This window comes from Mustela erminea, chromosome 5, assembly GCF_009829155.1.
Source record: "Mustela erminea isolate mMusErm1 chromosome 5, mMusErm1.Pri, whole genome shotgun sequence".
NCBI classification, from domain to species: domain Eukaryota; kingdom Metazoa; phylum Chordata; class Mammalia; order Carnivora; family Mustelidae; genus Mustela; species Mustela erminea.
In genome coordinates, this window is record NC_045618.1 from 40,110,749 (window position 1) to 40,134,448 (window position 23,700).

General features: G+C 47.7%; 1 protein-coding gene across 1 annotated transcript in view; it reads left to right on the top strand.

The window, feature by feature from the left end:
- LIPC (lipase C, hepatic type) overlaps nucleotides 1-23,700 on the top strand; it is a 149,158-nt gene that overhangs the window by 17,463 nt on the left and 107,995 nt on the right. The window contains exon 2 of the mRNA XM_032342677.1: nucleotides 2,411-2,537. Coding sequence (XP_032198568.1) covers nucleotides 2,453-2,537 — 85 coding nt within the window. The 5' untranslated portion in view covers nucleotides 2,411-2,452. The remainder of the gene's footprint in view (nucleotides 1-2,410; nucleotides 2,538-23,700) is intronic.

Below are 23,700 nucleotides of genomic sequence, written 5' to 3' on the forward strand. Positions count from 1 at the left end.
TCGGAGAAAAATGGTATTAAGCTGGCATTTCCAAACCTTATCTCTGGCTCACGTTATCCCATTTTAGAGGTGAGGAGATGGGGCTCATTAAGGTTAAGTTATATTTTGCTCATCTGGTAGACCCAGCATCCTCGGGCTCTGGAAACCTTATTCTGTGTGAAGTCCTCCTCTCTTCCCTGCCAGGAGTCTCCTTGGCCAGCTTCATGGAAAGACAACAGAGATGGTGCATTAAAACCAACCCAGAAGGGTGATGGGACAGGCAGGCAGACCTTGGACAGATGGGAGCGGGTAGCACCCCTGAAAGGGGACAGATGTCCCTCCTCCTCTCCCGCCCCAGGAGAGCCTCACAAAACAAGCTGGCATGAGATTATACTGGAGAAATTCTTGACTTATGAGAGCTAGAACTCTGAAGACCTCGTCCCATGCAGAAACTGGTAAGAGAATGTACTCTGCAGAAATTTGGCAGGGAGAGGTTTTGGTATTCCGGAGCCGCTTGGATTCACCGGTATCTTGCTGAGTTAATCAGCAGAGCAGAACCCCCAAATTATCTAACTGCCTACTCAACAGTTTCACTTACTGTCCAAGAGGCATCTCAAAGGCCCCAAGGCCAAAGCTGATTGCATCCTCTTCCCGCACCAAAACTCCTCCACTCACAGCCTTCCCCACCTCAGCTGACAGCTCGTCCACTTCTTTGAGCCAAAGTCCTTGAAGTCTTCCTCAACGTCTCTCTTTGCCTTGCATCTCACATTCCAGTATTCAGGAAATCCTGTTGCACCCACCTTCCAAATATATCCAACATATCCACCACTCCCCAGTTCCACTCTTACCATGCTGAAGCAAGCCCTCACTTCTCACTGGATCATCGCCATGACCTCCTCACATTCTCCCCACTTACACCCTTACTCATTTATAATCTATTCCCATCCTCGAAAACCAGAATGACTTTTTAAAAAAATAAATAATACAAATCATGTCCCTCTTTGGCTCAGAATGCTTCCCCATGTCTCAGATCATAAAAGTCAAAGTCTTTATAAGGGTATCTCCTTGAACATTGGCCTCCTTGTTGTTCATGGAACATACCAGGCACGCTCTAACCTCAGGGCCTTTGCACTGGCTACTCTTTCCTAATATGTCTACAGAGGCTACTCACTGAAATAGTCATTTAAAGTTCAACTTCCCAAGAAGGCTCTCCCTGAACATTCTATTTAAAATCACTACCTCAGGGCACCACGGTGGCTCTGTTGGTTAGGCATCTGCCTTAGGTTCAGGTCATGATTCCAGAGTTCCAAGATTGATCCCTGTGTCCAACTCCCTGCTCAGCAGGGAGTCTGCTTCTTGCTCTGCCCCTTACCCCACTCATGCTCTCTCTCTCGTAAATAAATAATCTTTTAAAAATGTTTTAAAAATCACTACCCCCCCCTTAATTCTGCTATACTTTCCCTTGTTTCCATAGCTTCCATAGCTCTCACTGCATTCTACAAGCTTCATAAATCTCTGATTCATTACGTCTATTGTCTATCATCTGAGTCCTCCCATCCCTAATGGTACATAAGTTTCACAAAGACAGGAATGTTCATCTGTTTTGTATGCTTGAATGTCCCTCATGCCTAAAACAGTGGCTGGTAGATAGTAGGTATAAAAAAAATTGAACAAATAAAGTTTAAATAAAACTAGGGACCCAAGGTATATCATAAGAGTCACACACAGTAACATTTCCCCTGCCTGGTTTTGCTGAGTGGCCTGAATTCTCAGTCCTCTCCACAGTAGGAGTGTTAATTAGCACAAAGGAGGAGAGTTTATTATAGGGTCATCTCCCAGTGGGGCTCCCAGCAAAGGCTACCGGTCCTCCATCTTGGCTCCTTCCTACACTGACGTTCGAGGTTTTCTGCCCCTTTCAGCTTATAGAAACATCTCTCCACAACTCTTTAACTTCAGGCACCAGCAATTTTGCTGAACTGAACAGAAAAAGGACCCTCCAGCAGCTCTCCACCTGCCAGAGCCCTTCTCTATTTCTTTGTGCTTAGCTTGCAATTTGAAACACCCCTGCCATGAGCCAGCATCCCCGTCACAGTGATGACAGAGGGAAAGCTAGGCAACCAGGTGAGAGCCACTGACCCTTGACCTTAGACAGCATTCCCAAACATACTAACTTTAAACTGATTAATTTGGAACTATGACCTTGGTCCAAGAAGGTAAGAATACATAACAAGATATTTGATTTTCCAAATGTGTCGGGATTTTTTTAAAAAAGCTTTTGTACATCATCCTTTGTTGTATTAGATATCGTTAGGCCTGGAATTGGGGGATAGTCAGGAAAGTGAACACTGGATACCCTGGTTAAAAGTTAATTATTAATGAGCAGGCCTCCCTCACACAGTATCAATAGGCAATCTGGTCTCTTTAACTTCAGAAATTAGCAAGAAGACCTCGGACCCCGGGTGAGACAGGAGAAATGGAAAGGCCCCCGTGTGTCTCTATTTTCTTGGTTTTGTGCGTCTTTATCCAATCAAGTGCCAATGGACAAAGCCCAGGACTAGGTAAGAGCCTGCCTTTTCTGCGGAGATGGGCATGGATTTTCTTTTTTAAATGTCTGTCGTGATGAATCTAAGTGGTTCTTGATGGTGTGGGACAGAGCTCGGTCCTATTAATGGTGTCATGGGTCACAGGATGAGCTACCATTTGTAAGGGATTGAAATTTTAGGAGATCTTTCTGGGGACAAAAGTCTAAAAGCACTCGCCGCTTGCACTGAAGTCTCTGCCATGTCTGATCAGATCTAGTCATCCTAAGACTAGGATGGAGAAGAGTCTGAAGGAGTTCTGGATCTTCCGGAGCGCTAACTTGGCATCTGATTTGTGGCTGGCCAGCACAGCTTCCAATGAAATGCTCTGTCTCACTAAGGTTGTCTGATTGTTGGCTCTCTCAGAGGAGAGAGGGATTTGTAGGGTCCTGTTTCCAGTCAGGTCTGAAGGAGAGGGAGCATTGCACATTTTCTAGACCTCATTTTTTTTTTTCAGCCAAAGCTTTACTCTGAGACTGAGGACTCCAACAGCAGTTATACCTGTTTGATCTGTAAATTCATAAACGAGATGAACAGCCAAAAACAGATCCAAACACTTGATCTGACAGGTGGATTCCAGGTTCCTGGCTAAATAGTGCACTGGATCAGTAAGTGACAGATATGAAGTAAACTGAGCAATTTGACCAAATAGACAGGTATTGGAGCCTTTTCTGTGTGCGGCTGTTACTGGTCAGGAGCTAGTAGCTCTAAGGTAGAAGCTTTAGATTTTTTCTTCCCTCAAAGACTACACTTTGGAAGGAGCTGCAAAAATCTGGAGAATGAGGAATTTGGTAACCAATATCACTGCAAGTTCCAGACTCTTGTTTCCCCTTTAAAAATAAAGGGTCGTTTATTATTTTATTATTATTTTGTATCCTAGGCTGGTTGATAACTGATGGGTAGTACTGACTGTTTGCCACTGAACATTGTCTGTGCCGAGCATGGGCTCACTATTGTGCATATATCATCTGCTGTATGAAGCCAGGTCCAAAAATGACAATAAGAAGTTAGAGCCAAACAGGCAAAATTGCTAATCCTCATTATTCCCTGGGTGGACAGGGATTTTGCTGAAGGGCCTGTCCTGACCTTCAGTCCAGAATGTTGTTTTTGTGTGCTTATTTTCTATCAGAGTGTAACATACATCAAGTGCCTGTGTCATAATTGCCCGATGAATGTTCATAGTAGGAACCTGCATTGGAGAAGCTTCCTTTGTGTACCCCTTGAACCTTAACGTCAATTACTTTGCCTTCGGGGGAACTTTCCATTAATGAAAGCATACAGCATGTGCTCTTTTGCTTCTGGCTTCTTGCACTCAACATTACACCAGGGAACTTCACCCAGGGCACATGTCTGTGGTGGTGACTTGTTCATTCTGGTGGCAAAAGCATTCCGTCATGTCACACTACCACCCTCCTTTTATCTATGATGTTGTCGATGGCCTGGAGTATTTCGTGGAGACACGGAGGTTGGGAGTCATGAGTGCCAAGGAGGAGGCTGAAGGGCAGGATGGCCTCCCCCAGGCTGCTGGGCATTGTCCAGACTTCCTTCAACAGATCTCGTGTTGGTCAGCTACTGCTGTCCCAGGGCTTGGTTTGTCCAAAAGCCGAGGGAAGCAGCCACGATTAGCAGATGGGTTCTTCAGGGAAAAGGATCAGAGTGGGGAGATCTCTTGTTCTCTTGAGAGCAGAATCTCTTGGCAGAATTCTTCCTCAAGGAGTGACCCAGATCTGTGTGTATGATGCTGGTGGTCATCTCCCAAGGCTGGCTACAAGCAAGCACCCACAGTGGGGTCCTGTCAGACGGGTATCTAGTCTGGCATTTCTCAACCAGCAGCAGAACTGCCCCCCCCCCCAGTAGACTTTTGTCAATGTCCAGGGACATGTTTTTTTCTTTTTTTTTAAGATTTTTACTTATTTATTTGATAGACAGAGAGAGATCACAAGTAGGCGGAGAGGCAGGCAGAGAGAGAGGGGGAAACAGGCTCCCCACTGAGCAGAGAGCCCGATGTGGGGCTCGATCCCAGGACCCTGAGACCATGACCCGAGCCGAAGGCAGAGGCTTAAACCACTGAGCCACCCAGGCGCCCCCAGGGACATGTTTAATTGTCACAGTTGGGGAGAGAGTGCTATGGCCCGTAGTGGGCAGAGGCCAGAGATGCTGCCAAACATTCTACAATGCACATGGCAGCCCCCACAATGAGTTATTCAAGGCAAAGTGTCAACAGTGGGTATAGTGTTGGGAGACACTAGCCATGGGGCAGGAAGAACTCCCCCAAGGACCCTTCTTCTTTAACCACCCCCAGCCTGCCTCTTTTGGTGTTTATGAATGACGTGACTCATGGACCCACTAAGGTACCATGCACCGAGTATCAGCCGGATACTATCCCCTCCTTGCCATGGCAGAGAGTCAGCCAGCATTTAGGTGATCTGCGGGGTCCCATGGCTGTTCAGAGCAGAGCAGGGAGAAGCTTCAAGAGCTCGATCTGTCTGACTGAGGCTCTGGGCCTCTCTTTCCACTGTGCTCACTGCCAGTGAGTGAAAGGCCAGAGGCCGCTAGAAAACAATTCTGCTCAGTTCCCATCAGGAAAGACAGATTGGGGCGGTTGTTCCAATCTGCCAGCACCAAGGGGAACAGGATATGGGGAGCCTCCTGAAACCCCCAGGACACAGAGCTACCATCACCCTCATCCCCAGACCTCATTGCTTGAGACCCAGACCCACCCCCTCACTGGTGTTGCTATGACAGCCAACATTAGAAGCTGCTGTTCTCAGCCCCCAGCAACCCCAGCCTCCAGATGTCCGTCACCACAGCCTGGGGTAGTGGGACGAGAGCCTGCCCACCCTCCCTCCTATCCCAGTTGCAGCTTCCAAATCCTGGGAGCAGCTGACATTCACCCAGTCCCTCATTCAACCACTGTGCACCAGCACGCGCCATGTGTATAAGGCAGTGCACAAACACAGCAGCTCTCACACTTCCTGGTCTCAGGACACCATTACATTCTGAAACATTCTTTAGGACCCCAGAGAGCTTTTCTGGTATGGAATACATCTATCAATATTTACCATATTAGAGACCAAAGCTGAGAAAGTTGTGTAAAGTTTAATGCCTTTAAAAATACCAGCAAACCCACTGCGTACCAATACTTATAATACCATGAGAAATGCCTTGTTTTTCCAAACATCAACAATGAAAAGGGAGTCCGAAGAGTGACACTGTTTTACAAAGAAGTGCTGCAAATTTCTTTAATGCCTGACTTCATGGGAGAGGGCTAGATTCTTCCATTTCTGTATTCAGTGGATTGTTGTTTTGCTTTGTTGGGAGAGCATGAAGAAAATAGGTCTCACATAGAGGCCATCCCCTAAGGCCTCAGCCCACCCTCAGAACCATGGCTTTTGAGCGTAGACAGTGTACAACTATGCGGCCAGCCAGCCCCTGGCCCCAACTCCCACCCTGAGCAGTCAAATCAGGGGTGGACCAGGGGCGGGGCGAGGTGGGAGCTATCTACCCCAGAAGTCCATAATAAGGCAGCCAGCTTCCAGAAGGAATGTAAATACAATACAGAATCTACTAAAAGTTGGTCTTTTTTTCATTATCGCAATTCTAAACAATGTCAGTGATCAGATAAGCCTCCTACCTCCTCAAAATAATTTTTTGGCCCAAGTGGCAAACAACTGCTAGTAGTTACTGCTAAGTTTCATTAATATCTATGTAATCTTCAAATGATCTCATTTTTGTTACTTATCCTTTAATAAATACGATGTTCTCTGTCAATGTTAATTTTGAGAATTCCAAGTTATGTGGCTGGCCCCTGACACTCACCTGTTCGGTGACGAGCTCACTGCAAGCATCATGGTTTCAAATCCTCCCAACTGGCTTTGACCATCTCATGTCTCCAACCCCTGTGGCACATACTGCATTCTCCTACATTTAAACAGCAAATTCAGAATCAAAGATGATACACCATAGTGATTGTGAAGACAAAGAAGCAAAACCTGAGAATTTCCATTCTGCTATCCAATGTAACCACTTAGAGTTTTTAAGTTTGCAGTGTAAAACAGTGAGACAGATAGGACAGACCTGGGAGATGTAACACAGTTGGCCCTTGACCAACATTGCGGATTGGGGTGCCGACCCCCCCCAAACAGTCAAACATCCACATATAATTTTTGACTCCCCCCGACCTTAACTACTAACAGCCTACTATTGGCCAGAAGTCATACTGATAACATAAACAGTCAATTAACACATATATGTATATGTATTGTATGCTATATTTTTACAAGAAAGTAAGCTAGAGAAAAGAAAATGTTATTAAGAAAGTCATAAGGAAGAGAAAATTAACTTACAGTACTGTGCTGTATTTACGGGGGGGGGAGAAAATCTTCCACACATATTTGCACCCACAGAATTCAAATCTGTGTTGTTCCAAGAGTCAACTATATTTTGTTTGATAAGTAAAAATTTTAGTTCTTACAGGAAATACTTTTAATGCATTTGAATATCTTCAAAGTAGCAGTGTGTTCTTCCTCTCAAATTGTTCATTGCTCTAAGACTAAAGAATAAATTAAGAAAATAGCAATTCCTAATTTTTGCCATATTACTGAAAATAACTTTGTCTTACAGAGCAGGGGCATATTCAAATGATCTGTTCTGGGTGTCCTATACATGAAGCATATCACTGAGTCTAATATAGGACGTGAGATGTGTACATAAAATTTTCTCGACTAGGACGTGGAGTGCGATGGGTACCACTAAGAGTACAGTGGGTTGAATGTGTTTCCTGCAGATTCGTATTGAAATGCTAACCTCAACATGACAGGAACATTAGCTGTGGCCTCTGGGAAATGATTGGGTCATAAGGGTGGGGTTCTCTGAATGGGATTAGTGGCCTTATAAAAAGGACTCCGGAGAGCTTGCTCTTTTTCCAACCTGTGAGGAAACCAGGAAGCAGACTCTTACCCGAACCTGACCACGCTGGCAGCCGGGTCTCAGACTTCCTACCTCCAGCAGGGCGAGAGATGAATTTCCGTGGGTTATGAGCTGCCCAGTCTGCGGCACTTTGTGTGGCTGTAGAACAAGGAGCAGGGGGGTAAGCAGAAGACTTGACTTCCAAGTGTGGGGCACAGGGAGGGCTCTGGGGAGGCCGGCGACATTTGAGAACAGCTTCATAGGGTGGAATTGGAACAAAAGAGATGGAGGCGTTCCTCGTGCATCTGCAAAGGTACAGAGCCTGTACAGGACACGTTTTCCACATTCTCCCAAACAGGCCGTCCGGGAAGAAGAAAAGCAAAGCAAATCGTAGGTGGGTAGATTGACAGCTGCCCTGGGTCACAAGTGCCCACAACTGGAAACAACTGGAATGCCTAACAATTAACCGTCCAGTTAGCACAAAGTCCATCTGTAAACAAGTATTGTTTCAGATGCCTACTCAAGTACTAAAAGTTTCAGAAATTTCTGAGGGTGATCAAGATGGAATTCACAAATACAAGGCTTAGTGCTGGCCCTCAGGCGCTCACAGTGTAACACCAGGGATGTTGACCTGCCCCAAGGGTGGGGGTCATCAGAGAGTCCAACTGCCTCCTGGGATGGCACCCAAGGCCGTGCGTCTGTGCACTTTGAGTGGGGGACAGAGGTCATGAGTTTGGCAGATTACCAAAGGGACCTGTGACCTCCAAAAAGTTAAATAACAACTGGTCTTGTAGCTTTTAAAAATAAGTATAAGGAAATTCTACACGCAATAAAGTGGGGGGAAAAAAACTAAATAACCCACTTATTGAATCATAACTATGAAAAACTAAATACATGTATATGGCTAGGGATTAGAAGTATATTTAAACATATATATAAAGAGTTTTAAGGTCATAGAGTATAGGCTTTTTGTAAGAGAAAAAAATTTTTTAAAAACCTGGGGCGCCTGGGTGGCTCAAAGGGTTGAGCCTCTGCCTTCGGCTTAGGTCATGGTCTCAGGGTCCTGGGATTGAGCCCCACATCAGACTCTCTGCTCAGCAGGGATCCTACTTCCCCTTCTCTGCCTGCCTCTCTAACTACTTGTGAACTCTCTCTGTGTGTTAAGTAAATAAAAATCTTTAAAAAAAAAATTCTGATTAGCTGCAGTTAGATTGGTCTTGGATTTGTTGTCCCAAGAGGGCCACCAGGAAAGGGTTATACCTAACACTGTGACTTCAGGCCTCCACAATCATCGGCTTGGGCCCAGAATCATCCATCCCATGGGTCCTACGAATTCCTGGTAGGCCTCTATAATTTCAGGGAAGGTCATTTGTGAGTAATGTTGCCGGTGACATCTGGAGATGGAGCTCGCTCATCAGGAATGCATAGGGAACCAGAGTCTAGCATACTAGTGACATGCTATCTTCTCTCTGCTAAAGGCCAGATCCCATCCACTGCCAGACTTCCTGGCCCAACCCCGAGCCCTCCTGAGGATAACATACCCAGAGAGGACAAGCCTGGAGTAAGAGGACAGCAGCCCATCTTCTACCCTGCTTGCCTTGCACGGGGACCTAGGACTTGCCCCCGTATTCTTTCATGCTGGGTCAGGTGAATAGTACATTTTTCAAAAAGAAACGGAGTGGCTGATTGAGGAAGGAACTAATTGGGGCTGGGAACTGACCGTAGGCTGTGAATCACCAAGTGAGTAATCCAGCCAAAAGCCAACTGGCCTGTACGGAGATGCCCACGGTCACGTCCTCCCTGCCCTGTTACCCGCACCAGCTGCATGCTGGGTCCGCATAGGCAAGTCATCAGGGAGGGGAAAGGAGGGTGGAGGCTGTCCACAGGCAGGGCTGAGCAGTCCCCACAGGAATGGACCACGCTGACATCAGCCTGGTGTCCCTGACATCCACAGATCCACACAGGGCAGAGGGCACAGCCATTCTCACAGCCAGGAGGGTGATTATATGCAGGCTCCCAGGAGGGTGTCCATTTGACAGAGTGGCCCTCTCAGCTGGGCGCTGAGATCCCTAGGGAAAGGGACTGGCCAGGGCCAAGCAGGACATCTGGATGCCTGCCAAGCAGGCCAGGAGTCATGGCTGGACTTCAGGCTCAGTGTGGAAACCAGGACAATGGGAGGGAGCACAGCCAGTCCTGCAGGGAGGGGAGCTCCCAGGCAGGCACCAGCCTGGGGCAAGGAGACAAACTCCAACCACCATGCTTGTCAAGAGAAGGTGCAATTCACAGACGCAGCCACAAGGTAGCGCAGTGAGGACCGAACTGCTTCAGGGTTTCAAGAGGGGATTTCAGGCCTGGGAGAATCCCAGTTTCTGGATGACTCTGGAAAACTCAGGGCTGTTGGCTAACCTCCCTTTCCTCTCTGTTTATGACTCTATTTCCGGGAACACTCATAGTTTTGATTTTTTCCACAATGGTCTTGGTGGGGAGGGGCGGGACGAAGTGAAGAGAAAATCAAATGGCTCAAAGGGGAGGCCTCCTTGTCTGTCTAAGAGCATTTTCACCTCCACAGACCAAGTTCACCGGAGCCTGGTGAAGTACCCAAGACACAGCTATTCCGTAAAGTCCTGTGTGGTCATTCAGAATAGTTCTGATGAAAAAGTGGAAGCGGCAGCTCTGAATAGTAGTTACAGTATTTGTGTTAAGCAGGAAAAAAGCGGTCTACCTGTTAGTGCATGTCCTGTGATCACAACCCTGTGAAAATATGTGGAGGACAAAAAATACTAGAAGAAAATGTACAAGAATGCTTATACTTTAGTTGAATTTACATCTAAATTTTTGTCTCTTCCAAAATTTTTGTAATGTCATTTTGTGTGTGCATGTCTGTGTAGCAATATAATTTAATGATCTGAATAATTTTAAACATAATTTTATCTCAAAATGATAAAATGACCTTGACCCAATCAGTGATTCTCAGTTTTCAGTGTACAGCAGAATCTTATTAAAATAAGGTCATCCTAAACCTTATTCATAACATAAATAATCATTAAACTTATTAAATAAAAAAATCTTATTAAAATAAGATTTCTGGGGGCGCCTGGGTGACTCAGTGGGTTAAGCCTCTGCCTTCGGCTCAGGTCATGAATTTTGCTTCCCCCTCTTTCTCTGCCTGCCTCTCTGCTTCTTTGTGATCGCTCTCTGTTAAATAAGTAAATAAAAATTTAAAAATAAATAAATAAAATAAAATAATATTTCTGGACGCCCGCTGCAGAGTTTTCTCATTCAGTAGGGCCCAGGAATTTGCATTTCTAGAACGGTTTCAAGTACTGCTGCTGGTCAGGGACAACACATGGAGAACGAACTATTAGAAAAACAAAATCGCTAGTCAACGGCAAAACAAGACTTGAACCCAAGTGTCCTGATTTCCAGGCTGTGGGCTTTTCCAACAGAAATAACACAGGCCTTTGGGGCAAACCTGGCTTCATTTTTTAGTTTCCTGATAGGGAAGGGGGTGGAATTAACATTCACTGATACTGCATTTTGACATCCCTCAGGGATAACCGCTGCCCAAATAATACCAAAAAAACAGGATATTCATGATAATCTATTCCTCCAAAAAATATGGGCATGCCAAAAAGAAAGTGATTCTTAAAATGAAGAAAAATCCCCAACCTGAGACTTACTTGCAATTAGTGGGAAAACACTAGCTGCAACAGCTAATGAACCATACATGAACCCCTCCTTGGCAGGCTTGAAAACAGGATCAAGAAAATTCTTTTCAGATGAGCTGGGCACTTCCAAAAGCTGGGCAGAGCCATGGATTCTCAGTTGACTAGGAATGGCCTTTCTGATTGCGAAAAACTTTCCAGTGACAAATGTTCCCCGCTTCCTTGTCCCAAGAGAATCCCAGTGAAAACAACACACTGTTTGATACTGAAATATAACAAGATCAACAGCAGCAAATTAAAGCATTCATCAACCACCTACTGTGTACCAGACCCCGTGGTCAGTACAAAAAACCCCATCCTTGTAGATACAAAAATGAAAAAGTACATTTCATTCCATCAAGGAGCTTCCCAACTCACGGGGGGGTGGGGGGGTGTCTTGGGCTCCCTACAGCTGCCCATGCGTGCGTGGGTGCATGCGTGGGTACGTAGGTGCATGCATGCGAGCGTAGACTAGCAATTAGGAGAACCACAATTTCAATTTCAATACAACGTGATAGGTGCACAAGTAACATCCCTTACAAAATACCAGAAGGCCCTGAGGCAGAAGAGGTCAGCTGAGGAGATATGGGAAGTGATATATGGGCTGAGTTTTGCAGGAAAAGATGTGGAAGGATGTGGCAAGCAGAAGGAAAAGCGGAAACTAGTCTTGGAGAATTGAAAAAGGATCATGAAATTGAGAATCCCTGAGACATTTGCTGTGGCCCAGCGTGGACCCTCTCAAAAGAAATGGCTGGAGGTGAGCGGGTCTCCGAGGCCAGGCTATGGAGTTTGGCCCTCACCCTGGAGCAACAGGGCCAACCACTGAGTGTTTAAAAAAAAAAAAAAAGAAAGAGGAAAAAAAAAGAAGAAGGAGGAGGAGGAGGAATGAGGCTGCTGGCTGCCTTTTTTGTGGGGTGGAGGGCTTTATCTCTCAGCCTTGCTGAAACTGCCACCACTCCCTCGTGGAAGCCCTGGTATCAGCAGGAAAAGAAGGGTGGTGCTCAGAAGTCACCCGCTCCTCAACCTCACTGGCCTGCCCAGGAATACTCAGATCTTCCTCGCAGGCAGGCCCCAGCCTTAGGCAAGTGCCTTTGAAGTTTTTGTGTTAATTGCTATTCCTTGCACTAAATTGGAGGAGGGGTTTAGCTGAGGAAGTGAGGCAGGCCCACATAATAGAAACTTGAATAGGAATCTTCCATTTAAAAAGTACTGTATTCTAAGTCTGGAAAGAGAACCGTTTGGAAATTCCACATCGCACTAGCTTAGAGACCCAGTGCAACTTCAACTTGAAAAACTCCTTCCTACCCATATGATGCCACTTGCTTCTTACAACATCCCTGTAAAGATTTATTGGGCAGTTGTCAGTGTGCCCAACTGACAGATGGAAAAGTTCACCAACCAAAGATCACCAAGAGCACACTCAGCCCACTCAAGATCAAGGCTTACTGACCTTACTGCAGCAAGAAAGAATCCACCCCAGAGAAACCCTGGGGCATCACAGTGCGAGATGTTTTGGGGGACTTCTCAGTAGATTGGGTTTTGCGGGCTGAGGCAGAGAAGGGGGGAAAGTGGGGGCCGTTCTGACTCAGAGTCTGTCAAGGGGAGGGTGAACAACTCAATGACTGGGTCTTCATAATTTAATAATCAGTTAGTTACTGTTAACTCATGGTCACATGACTTAGTCAATAAGGATGTAGCAGGCAGGAAGGGGAGGCAGGGCTCCTGCTGGCTTGGTACAGAGGCAGCATTCGGGGTTGTCGGTCGGGAGAGGGGAATGGTTAGTCACCTTCTTGGTTCCTCGTCTGTCGCAAACATAGGCATAGAAGATCCTGGTAGCACACTGTTTCTGGTCTGTGGCCATTGTCTGTGTTCAGTTGGGAACATCCTGGTGCAGCTGCCCACAGGGCTGGTTTTTGGTGCTGCTGTGTTTTGTTTCCATTTTCTCACATCCCAGGCACCTTATGGAATGTCTTTGAGGGCTCTCAGTTTCTCCGTGCCAGCTGCACAGACTTGCGGGGCAGGGTGGGGGGGGGGGGGGTGCCTTCACCTCTGGTACCTGTGAGTGGTATACAGGGTTTCTTCTAGCATTGAGACCCCGGGTGTCAAAGGGACTCATTGCAAGGTCACCACAGTGCCCAGAGACCATCACTGGCTGCCTCATCTGAAGTCAGCTGTTTAAATGTTCACGGGAGAGAAAAATATGAAAGCCAAGTTCTATCCACTTTAAACATGAGACATTGCCCCCTGCCTTAACCCTAGGGTGACTCAATTGCCTTGAGCTATTCAGAGATTCCCAAACACCAGGAGGACAAAGGCACAATTCTATAGGAATAATTCAAGCAGTAAATGACCACAGACCATTTATTTCCCCATGTGGTTTCCTCCAGGGCCAGACATGCTTGCGGGCTTGCCTGAAGGGCTGGGGCAGGAAAAACCTCCCAACGTCCCCAGGATTCTCACTGATGCATATTTTTGGTGATGCTCAGTATCTTGGCCTTCAGAGTATCCTACTCAGTGTCAGGGTCAGGGGAGCCTGGGACATACTCTGAGCCTCTCTGGGCCTGACCGCTTCTAACCAAAGGCTTACTCTCTCCACACCCACTATGAGTGTGGGACACACCCAGCAGCAAACCTGTATGTGGACAAAGTTCTGGTCCCTCGTATCTCATCTCCCTTCACAGTCCCAGGTTCCCCAAAGTCAAGTTCACAAACGAGGTACACATGCAGACCCAGACAGCCTGAAGAAAGGAAAGGCCCCATGATGCCAAGACTGAAAATTCTGGGCCAACTGAAGATAATCAAGGATACTTTTAAAAACCTAAAATGTTTTTATTCACTCAAGAATCCTCTAGGGACAGGGTTGCTTTTACAAACAGAGCTGGACTCTCCAGGGCTTCTCTGAGGCTTACTGATGCTAAGAGAACACCTGAGAAATCTCCTCTCGTGAGACTCCCCCGAAGCCAGTAACAGGCATCTTGCTTTGATTCCATGACTGGGTCCCCTTGGCATGTCCGCGTCCATGCCCTGGCCACCACCTTCAGGCCACATAGAGGGAGGGGCTCCCACCCCTGTGATTCACGATAAGGATGGGTGATATCGAATCAGAAAGAGCTGGAGGTGGAGTGCATGGGTGGCCCAGATAGTTAAGCTTCTGCCTTTGGCTTGGTTCTTGATCTCTAGGTCCTGGGATCAAGCCCCATGTCAGGCTCCTGGCTCAGTGAGAAGTCTGCTTCTCCCTCTGCCTCTACCTCTCCCCCTACTTGTGCTCTCTCTCTCTTTAAAGTGAATAAATATAATCTTTAAAAAAAAAGAAAAGAAAAGAAAGAAAAAGAATAAAGTGCTAGAAGAAGACTCAAAGGGAGGGTGGCCATCAGTCTATCGCCTCCCCACCACCGGCCCCAGCAAGACACCCAAATGACTGACTCCAGCAGGGAGGTCTACACTGATGGATGGCTTCTGGGACACAGATTTACTCAGGGCTTCAGCCACACACCAGCTCTGTGCCAGGCCTGTGCGGGGACTCCAGCAAAGCAAACTCAATACTCCTCCAGCCCACAACAGGCTGGCGCTGCCCTAACGAAGGGCCTAATGAAAATATGAAATTTTGTTTCTTACAGTTCTGGAGGTTAGAAGTCTGAGATCAAGGTGTTCGTAGAGTTGGTTTCTTCTGAGGCTTCCCTCCTTGGTTTGTGGTTGGCCATTGTCTCCTCTTAATCTTCACATGGACTCCCTCAGTGCCTGTCTGTCCTCACGTCCTTTTTTATAAATCACACAGGATTAGGGCCCAGGCTGTTGACCTCATTTAACCCTAATTACCTCTTTGAAGACTCTATCTCCAAAGACAGTCACATCGGTACATTTGGAGGGTTAGGACTTCAACATAATAATGTGGGGAGGGGTGGGGAACACAACTGTGAGCCTGGAACATCTGGCAAACACTTTCAAGACTTTGCTCTGACGGGGGTCCCGGGCCCGGTACTGTGGACACTGTAGATAATATCATTGCTCTGTTTGAGCTTTGGAAAAACCCCCCAGGGGCTTTGGGGTTAGAAAAAAAGGTTTATAAATATACATGAGACTGAAAAGTGAGTAGTAAGTCGGCGTGCTCTTAATCAGGCCCAAACAGGGGAGCCTTTGCTGTGGGGGTGCAGGAAGTCATGGCCCAGCTGAGAGGCCCTGGAGCCAGCTGGCAGCTGGTGGGGGGAGGGGGCGCAGACTCTTTCAACAGCATGATTAAGACTTTCTGGCAGCACGAGCAATAACTGGCAGGAAACCAAGAAGGAGCCATTTATCTGGCTCATATTGCGGGTAAGTGATAAAACTTACCCTCTGGCGGGGTGCCTGAAAGACCAATCATCTTTGCCGGAGTGTGCTCAGTGTGAGCCCATACAATGGCTCTCTCTAGCTTTGAGAGGCCATTTTCCCACACAAGCTGTCTTCAGCCAGGCTGTTTCCTCGACTCGCCTGCGCCTCAGCCAAGGCGAAAGGGCCCAAGGTCAGCTGCCATTTTGTCCGGGGTGCCTGCGTCCCTTGTCTTCATCCCTTGCAGACCCAAAAGAAAAAGGGGATGGTCACCCATCACCGGGACGAGGCAGGCCTGGGAAGGTAAACACTGAGGCCTCCTCCTCACGTCTGGGCACTTGGCCCCTGACACCAGCACAAAATAAACCATCCACTCCTGAGAGAGACTGTGGGTGACAAAAGAGAACCGGATTTGGACTCTAAAAGCCTGGGTCTCGGCCCCCACCAGCGGGAGGCTTGGGCACATCACTGTGGTCTCCAGGCCTCTGCTCGAGAGCAAGAGTGAGGGTGACAGACCCCACAGTGCTGCTGGGAGGACCGACTGCGATCCCAGAGGGGAAGCGCTTCGCAACTGCCTACTGCGAGCTATAAACAAACACTTCTGAGCATCTACCCTGGACTAAGGCATCCAACCATGGGGTAATGCTAGCCTCATGTATGCACTATGCCCGGAGTCCTCCCTACTTTTTATTACAAAAGTGTTCAAATAAGAAAAAGTTGAAAGGACAGTATAATGAGTTACTGCATTCTGTCCAGATAGATTCGATAATTAACATTTTAGCTTATTTGCTTTATCTCTCTCTATATGCGTATTTACGTGTGTGTGCACTGCAGAACCACTCCGTCCCCTCGCTCCCTCTCTCACATATGAATATATGTATCTCACGCCTCTCTCTTGTTCTCTCATATATATGAGCCCGCTGTCCCATGTTATTTATGGACCTCTCATCCGTGGCCCTTGACTCATGGCTCTTTGACTACCTGCCACCACGTCTGTCTTTCCACTAGACTGTGAGCCCGTCAAGGGCAGGAGTGAGTCTTCATCCTCACTGTATCCCCATGACCCACACAGGCCTTGCATGGAGGAGGCTTACGGCAAATAACCACTGAGTATATGCCTCCACATCAAAAGCTGGGTGCCACACGTTTGTTTTCAGTAAATGAGTTTTAAGTCATTTCATTTAGCAAGTTCCACACCCCTGCTGGCGATCCTGGAGAACATCCCAGAGGTCCAGGAAACCCACCTGCTTCCTTCCCCATCTGAGAACACAGGGACTCTGAAGTCCCTTGGGGCTCTTTGTTAGAGGTTGCCGTCTACCTCTGTCACAGAACTATGGACTGGCAAGGAAGGAATGATCCCCAGTCCACAGCCTGCTCTGGAAAGCACACACACAGGGCCACATGGATGCTGGCTCTGCTCCCATTATGGATCTTACAGAAGTGATTCAACATCCTTTGGATTTCCACGGAACCAAGAAACCACTTCCAGACTAGTGACAGTGGGAAGAGGGCATGCATGGCAGGTATGTGTGTGTGTGTGTGTGTGTGGTCCTGTTGCCTGTGAATTTTCCGCAATGCTCACTCCCTTCATAGGAGTTCGTAGGCTTCCCCCAGCTTCAGAGGTTGCTCTCTAAAGCAAAGCTTCTCAAACTTTAATGTGCACACGAATCATCTGGGGAGCTTACTAAAATGAATGTTCTGTTTCGGTACATCTGGGATGGACTCCAAGATCTTGCATTTCTAATAAGCGTCCAGGTCATGCCAGTGCAGCTGGTTCCCAAGCCGCACTTTGAGAAGCCAAGTTTTAAAGAACACAAAATAGCTCCTCCTTTTACTCTGTGATTTCGTATTTAGCACCTACCACGAGGTAGAAGGCAGCGTGCTGGCCCTGGAGGAACGGGAAAATGGGGAGAAATATGAAGATAAAGAAGTCATGGGGCGCCTGGGTGGCTCAGTTGGTTGGGTGACTGCCTTCAGCTCGGGTCGTGGTCCTGGAGTCCTGGGATCGAGTCCCGCATCAGACTCCCTGTCTGCTTCTCCCACTGACCCCTTTCCTCTCATGCCCTCTCTCTCTCTCAAATAAGTAAATTAAAAAAAAAAAAATCATTAAAAAAAAAAAAGAAGTCATAATTCTTTGCCTCAGATCAGCCAGATACGCCTAATTACTAGGTCTAACATTCTGTCTAAGCTGACTTATTCTTACAACCTACAACCCTATGAAGTGCACATTTCTCCTTTCACAGGTAAGGAGGCTGGGGCGCATACAGATAATTGTTTTGTCTAAAGGAGGAAAAGGAGGCAAGGAGATTTGAACTGTGGTCTACTTGACTCCAAGGCCTGTGTCTTTCCCCCATGCACCTCTTTTACACCTGGTCTTGAACATCTCATCAAGTCTTCAATGACCACAAATGGGGCGGTGGCAGGGAAGGGGGAGGGAGCAGATTCGAGAACCTAGCAGCCTGCTCGTGGGGCCTTCTACATATTTCAGGTGATATGTGGTCCCAATGTGGTAGATCAAACACTGCTCTCACTGGCAGACCTCAGCCCCGATTATGGCCTGAACTTTGACATCAAACAGCCGTGTGACTTTGGATAAACCACTGCCCTCACTTGGACTCAGAGTTGGGTGCTCTGTACCTTCTCTACTCTCTGACAAAAGGTCTTCCAGGTTCCCTTTTTGTTATGTCCCCACTTGGGGTCCACCAGCCCAAACTTGTTAGCTCAGAACCAGGAGTTTCTGGAACTTTTCTGGAGTTTTTCCTCTTTACCTTCCTAACTTCACGCGTGTCTCTGAGCTCATACCCTGCCTCCATCTTACTGCAAAAATAGTAAGATGCACTCCCTTAGGGTGCCTGGGTGACTCAGTCAGTTAGGTGTCTGCCTTCGACCTAGGTCATGATCCCAGGGTCCTGGGATCGAGCCCCATGCTGGGCTCCCTGCTCAGCAGGGAGTCTGCTTCTTCCTCTCTCTCTCTGTCCCTCCCCATCCTCATGCTCTCTCTCAAATAAATAAATAAAATCTTTGGAGGGAGGGAATGCATTCCCTCCCCCAAGGAGAAGACCCAAATGAGACGGTAGGTATAGAGCAGAAGGGCCCCAGCTCGGGCCCCAGTTCAGGCCCCAGGAAGGAGGCACAGAGCACCTAACTCAGCACAGGCAGGGGCAGACAGCTGCCCCCGACACAGGGTTTCCCCAGAATAGTCCACTTTATCCCCTAGCACCCCTATGAGGGGAGTGCTATTATGTCCGCATTTTAAAAATGAGGAAACAGAAGCTTATAGTAGTCAAGAGACTGGCCCAAAGTCACACAGTCAGTAGGGATTAAGTGAGTTAACGTGCACAAAAACACTTAGCAGAGCATCTGGCAAGTAGTACATGAATGGTAACTCCAGCACCTTATTTAAATGGCAGAGAGAGAGTGGGAACCAGTTACCCTCATTCTCAGATACAAAAAAACAGACACATTATAGGGAAAAGTCTCCCCTTGAGGACAAAGACCAGGCTTGGGACTGGTCATGCATGAGGAGAAAACTGCTGAGGAGAGAAGCAAAAGAATCCTTGAGAAAGGGCATGGTAGGCTCCAAAGCACACACTGTGGAGGAAGAGGGGCTGTTCTGCAGAGGTGGCGACCATTAGTCACGCCGGAGGAGGCAGCCCCAGGGCCCTTTGTCCTTCCTAGATGGCTGCTTTCCCCCAACGCCCCCCCCACCCCCGGCTCAGCCTCTCATGTTTCGGCCGCCACACTCCCCGTCTGGGTAACGGAGCGTTATGAAGCATGTTGGAGGCCATCAATTAGTGCTTAACTGCGTGTTCACTGAGTTGTGTTTCCAAGGCTGCTCCACTCAGAGCCACGGCAGAGGTAAATCTTGCTCCTTCTCGTTCGACGGCTTGGAATTAAAATGCCGCCCGACATCTTCTCCCAAAGAAATGGAGATTGATGGGTCATTGTCAATATCAACACATGTTGGCCATTATTTGTATGTCTCCTTGCTCCTTGGGACTGATTGCTATTTACTCTGAAAGATAAATGTGGCTTTTTAACCCACGAAGGCTGCTGGGAAGAATAGGCTTGAAAGTACATTTGTTTCTTCCGTCGTAGAGTTTTTCATTCCACCTCCTTCCTTCGGTGTAAGCCCCACCCTGCCCCCACCCCTTGGGTGGTCTTGATGTATCTGAGGCTCGGGAACAGAGACCCGAGAAACCAGTCTGTCTTCAGCCTAGGCGCCAGCGTGACAACACACAGAGACCTAGCACCTTTGTAGCAAGATTGCCTGTCTTATGGGCTGACACCACAAATACGTGATCTGGGGCCAGAGTTGAGACCAACAAGGAGCTTGCTTGAGGAGCCATAGATGGGTCCTTCTTGAATACTTGTGGCCTTCTGTGTTGGTGGGTGGCCTATGGAAACTGAGGCAGGGGCTGACTCACTTGGGTCACTGTCAGCAGTGATTCTCAAACTCAAGTCTGCATCCGAACTGCCAGGAGAGTTTGTTAAAACAGATTTCTGGGCTTCTTTCCAGACCTCCTGATTCAGTAGGCCTAGGGTGGAGCCTGGGAATTTGCATTTCTAATGAGGTCCCAGGTGATGCTAATCCTGAGGCTGGTCCTGGTTCCCCTGCAGAACTGCCTCAGAACAAGAGTGAGAAGTATTTCAGGCCGTGAGTGGGAGAGAGGAGGCTGCTGGCAGTGTTTGGCGCTCTGGGTAAAGAATAGCAACATCTAAAGGGAATTTTTATCGTTTGCTGGGCAATGTGTGATTTAAATCCCTTTCTATGAAATCTTCAGTTAAAGGTCAATTTCCATTAATAAGCTGTAAATTTGAGTCTATTCTGGAAATGCACTGAAGTGCTAATGAGTCTGGGATCAGCCAGGCCACCCATGGGTGGTCTGTTCTGCCTAGATTACTAAGAAGGTCATGGTCTGCCTACTGGAATGTTCTGATAACTTTATTGGGTGACATTTGTGAGGCGATCCCTGGTGTTAATAACACGGCCCTCGGTGCCGGTTCCCACAAAATGGTCCCTAAGAGAATCCCCCCGCAATAATCAGGATTTGCTGGTGAAAGTGGGCCCAAAGCAACAAAGGTGCACAGTCTAAAAACTCTGAGAATTCGGTGTTGAACACTAGAAGGTTGTTGGAGGCACGTGATAGCTTTTGTGCATCAGGGGTCTTACCTTGTTAAGTCATAAGGCTATGAGTGCCCCCAGGAAATGTGCTAAGAAGAGTCATTGTGTACTGAAGCTGGGCTGATCCAAGCCCTCTCCAGCGAAGGCCAGTGGACTGGGGCAGATCATTACTTGGAGGTGGGCGTCCCCAGAGCAGCCAGAGACCTAACTCTCACAGGATTACGAGGCTGGCACTAAAGCCGAGGGTGCGGTGGGAATGGAAGAAAAGCAACATATTTCAAGATGTGGAAAAGGCAGGGAAGAATATCCTATGATTGTATTAGTTGGGACTTTGGGGCACAAGGACAGAAATCCAACTCCAATTAACTTAAGGAGAAAGGAGATTTACTTATTCATAAAACAAGATGTCCAAAATATAGGCTTCCGGTAAAGCTGGATCCATGCCTCTGATAAAGTCACCATGTGTCTCAGTTCTCTCTCTTCCTCCTCCTCTTCTTCCCCTGCTCTCTTTTTCTCCCTCTATTTCCCTCCCTCTCTGATGGCACTTGGGAGTCTCATGTTCCTTTGGTCCTAAAAGCTTAAAATTCCAGAGAGATTATAGTATCTTATCATATAACTCTGGGAAACGTTCCAGAAAGAACTCTCTTGGCCAGGTGTTCACCCTTAAAGAAATGACTATGGCCAGAATGATGGGACTACCAATTGGCCACTCCTTGGGTAAAATCAGCTGTACCCAAACCTGACTGAGCCCCGTCCACAAGGAAAGAGCCCTTCCTCTGAAGGAGAGATTACAGCCAGACCAAAGAGGACTGGTCCCTGCTTACACACCTTCACTGTGCACATGTTTCCCCTCCCCAAAGGTTTGCTGTAGCAAACCTTTGTAGCTAATTCACCTAGGCAGAGCTGGCCTCAAGGGCATGGGGGGACTCCTGGTTACCTTGCAGACTCCATTGTTTATAAGGCAATGGACTTGCAGTTGTTTCCTTAACACAGAGAAGTGCCAATGAGAGTTTCAAGCATCATTCCCTCCAGGAAAAGTAGTGAAATAAATAAAATCAATGAATAGGGGTGCCTGGGTGGCTCAGTGGGTTAAAGCCTCTGCCTTCGGCTCAGGTCGTGATCCCAGAGTCCTGGGATCAAGCCCCACATCGGGCTCTCTGCTCAGCGGGGAGCCTGCTTCCTCCTCTCTCTCTCTCTCTGCCTGCCTCTCTGCCTACTTCTGATCTCCGTCAAATAAATAAATAAATAAAATCTTTTTTAAAAATCCATCAGTAAATTTTTTTCTCAAGTTTGAGAACCGCTGCTCCATATATATATTTGATTCAATTTAAGTTCAAAGGCACCAGCTACTAGAAAAGCAGAGACTTACAATACAGGGTTATTGATCAGTCTGAACTTAGGAGGGGATGAGCCTGAAACTGTTTTACAGCTCTCTCATCCCTGACGTTGACCACATACTGTCAAGCCATACTTTCCCATCCCTTAATAGCATCTTAGGCAGATTTCTTAACTTCTGGTCAGTTCTATTGTTCCAATTTAGTCTAATTAGTTATGATTCTAAAGATAATTCTAAAGCCTCAGTCTCACATCCGTTTGACACTCTTGCTTTTCTGCTCATGAGCTAGATTCGGGGAGAAGGTGTAATCTGAAGTGGGGAGGAGACATTTCTACTCTTTGATTCCTCTTCCCACTGGGGCACTGTGGGATGTGATGGGAGAGCAGGACTGGTTCTGGAATTACTCTCTGGGGGAGCTGTCCATGGAGTAAAGGTGGGGGACACAGGTGTGGGGGACACTATTCTAATTGTTTGTAGTCTGTCTGGTCTCCACTTACTCTAGGCCCATCTGCTGCGGGTGACCTTAGCTCCAGGATGGTCCCACGAGGATGTGCTATCGGAGCATCCTATCAGTGCGAACCCATCCCACCTGTCATGGAGAAGGACAGCTGTGGCTCTCTTTGGCTTCTCCATCGGTCCATGCCCTCCCATTCCGTACTCCTTTACAGAGCCTCAGAAACCACTGGGGTCTTCTTCCTGCTGCCATCTTAGGGCTGAAGGGAACTGACATGAGGGAGTCCCTTGCCGGGAGTCTCTTCCCCGACCTTGCCTGAGCCTCCTGTCTTCAGAGGGCACAGCCTCCATGTTCCCACAGAGCCCCACAAACTCCTGTAGACACAGGTCAGACTCTCCTCAAAACTCTATCCCCACCACCACCAAGGTCAAGGGTCTCACATCTCAGCAAGCGCCCAGCCTGGAGCAATGAGATGAGTGTTGCCTCCTACAAGCACCCTCACCTGCAGCCTCTGTGGGAAGGGTTTCCGAAAAATGCCCCTGTAATGTGACCTCAAGATGAAGAGTCACAATGGGAGGGGCAGATGTGACTCACTTTCCCACTTTCTCCCACCTCCCTTCTCCTACTTACCCCCTCCATGTGGCCGGAGGAGGGTGGGAAATGGTAACTGGGTCTGCTTCCTTGGGAGTCTGGCCCCAGTGGCTGACAAGCCTCTTTAGAGAATATGGATTCTGGAACATCCAGTGTCTCCAGCAGAGGCTCTGCTGCCAGTTCTGCTCACTGTCCACTTATACTTACTATTTGCAGCATGTTTTCACATATATTGTCTCAGTTGACCTCGCAGGTATCCCGTAAGACATCTAACCCACAAGGAAATAGGCTCAAGTCCAAGGTCACCTAGTGCAGTGGTGATGGCGGGATAGGGGCTCAGCGCTGCAGCCCCTGGGCCCCTGTCCCCTCCCTGCCATTCCATGTAGATGACTCAGCATCACTTGTCTTGTGACTCTAGCAAACTTAAAACAACTAGCCAGGAAAACAGCTTGCTTCCCAAGGCCACGCAGCAGCTGGCAGTGGAAGGTTGGAGACAAGGGGTTACCTTAGAGAAAAGACCAGTTGGTTCAGATCGTGGGTCCTCACTGTTGTGTTCTGAGGCCAAGGCCACATGACTCCAGGGAACCTTAAGCTGGCTTCAGTCAGCCAGTTGCTCCTGCCTTCCTGGGGTGGGAGAGGGGATGAGGAAGGCTTATAAATTGGCATTTCCAAAGCAGAGAACTGGGCATAAGCTGGACGTGTTGACTGGCCAGACCCTGTGC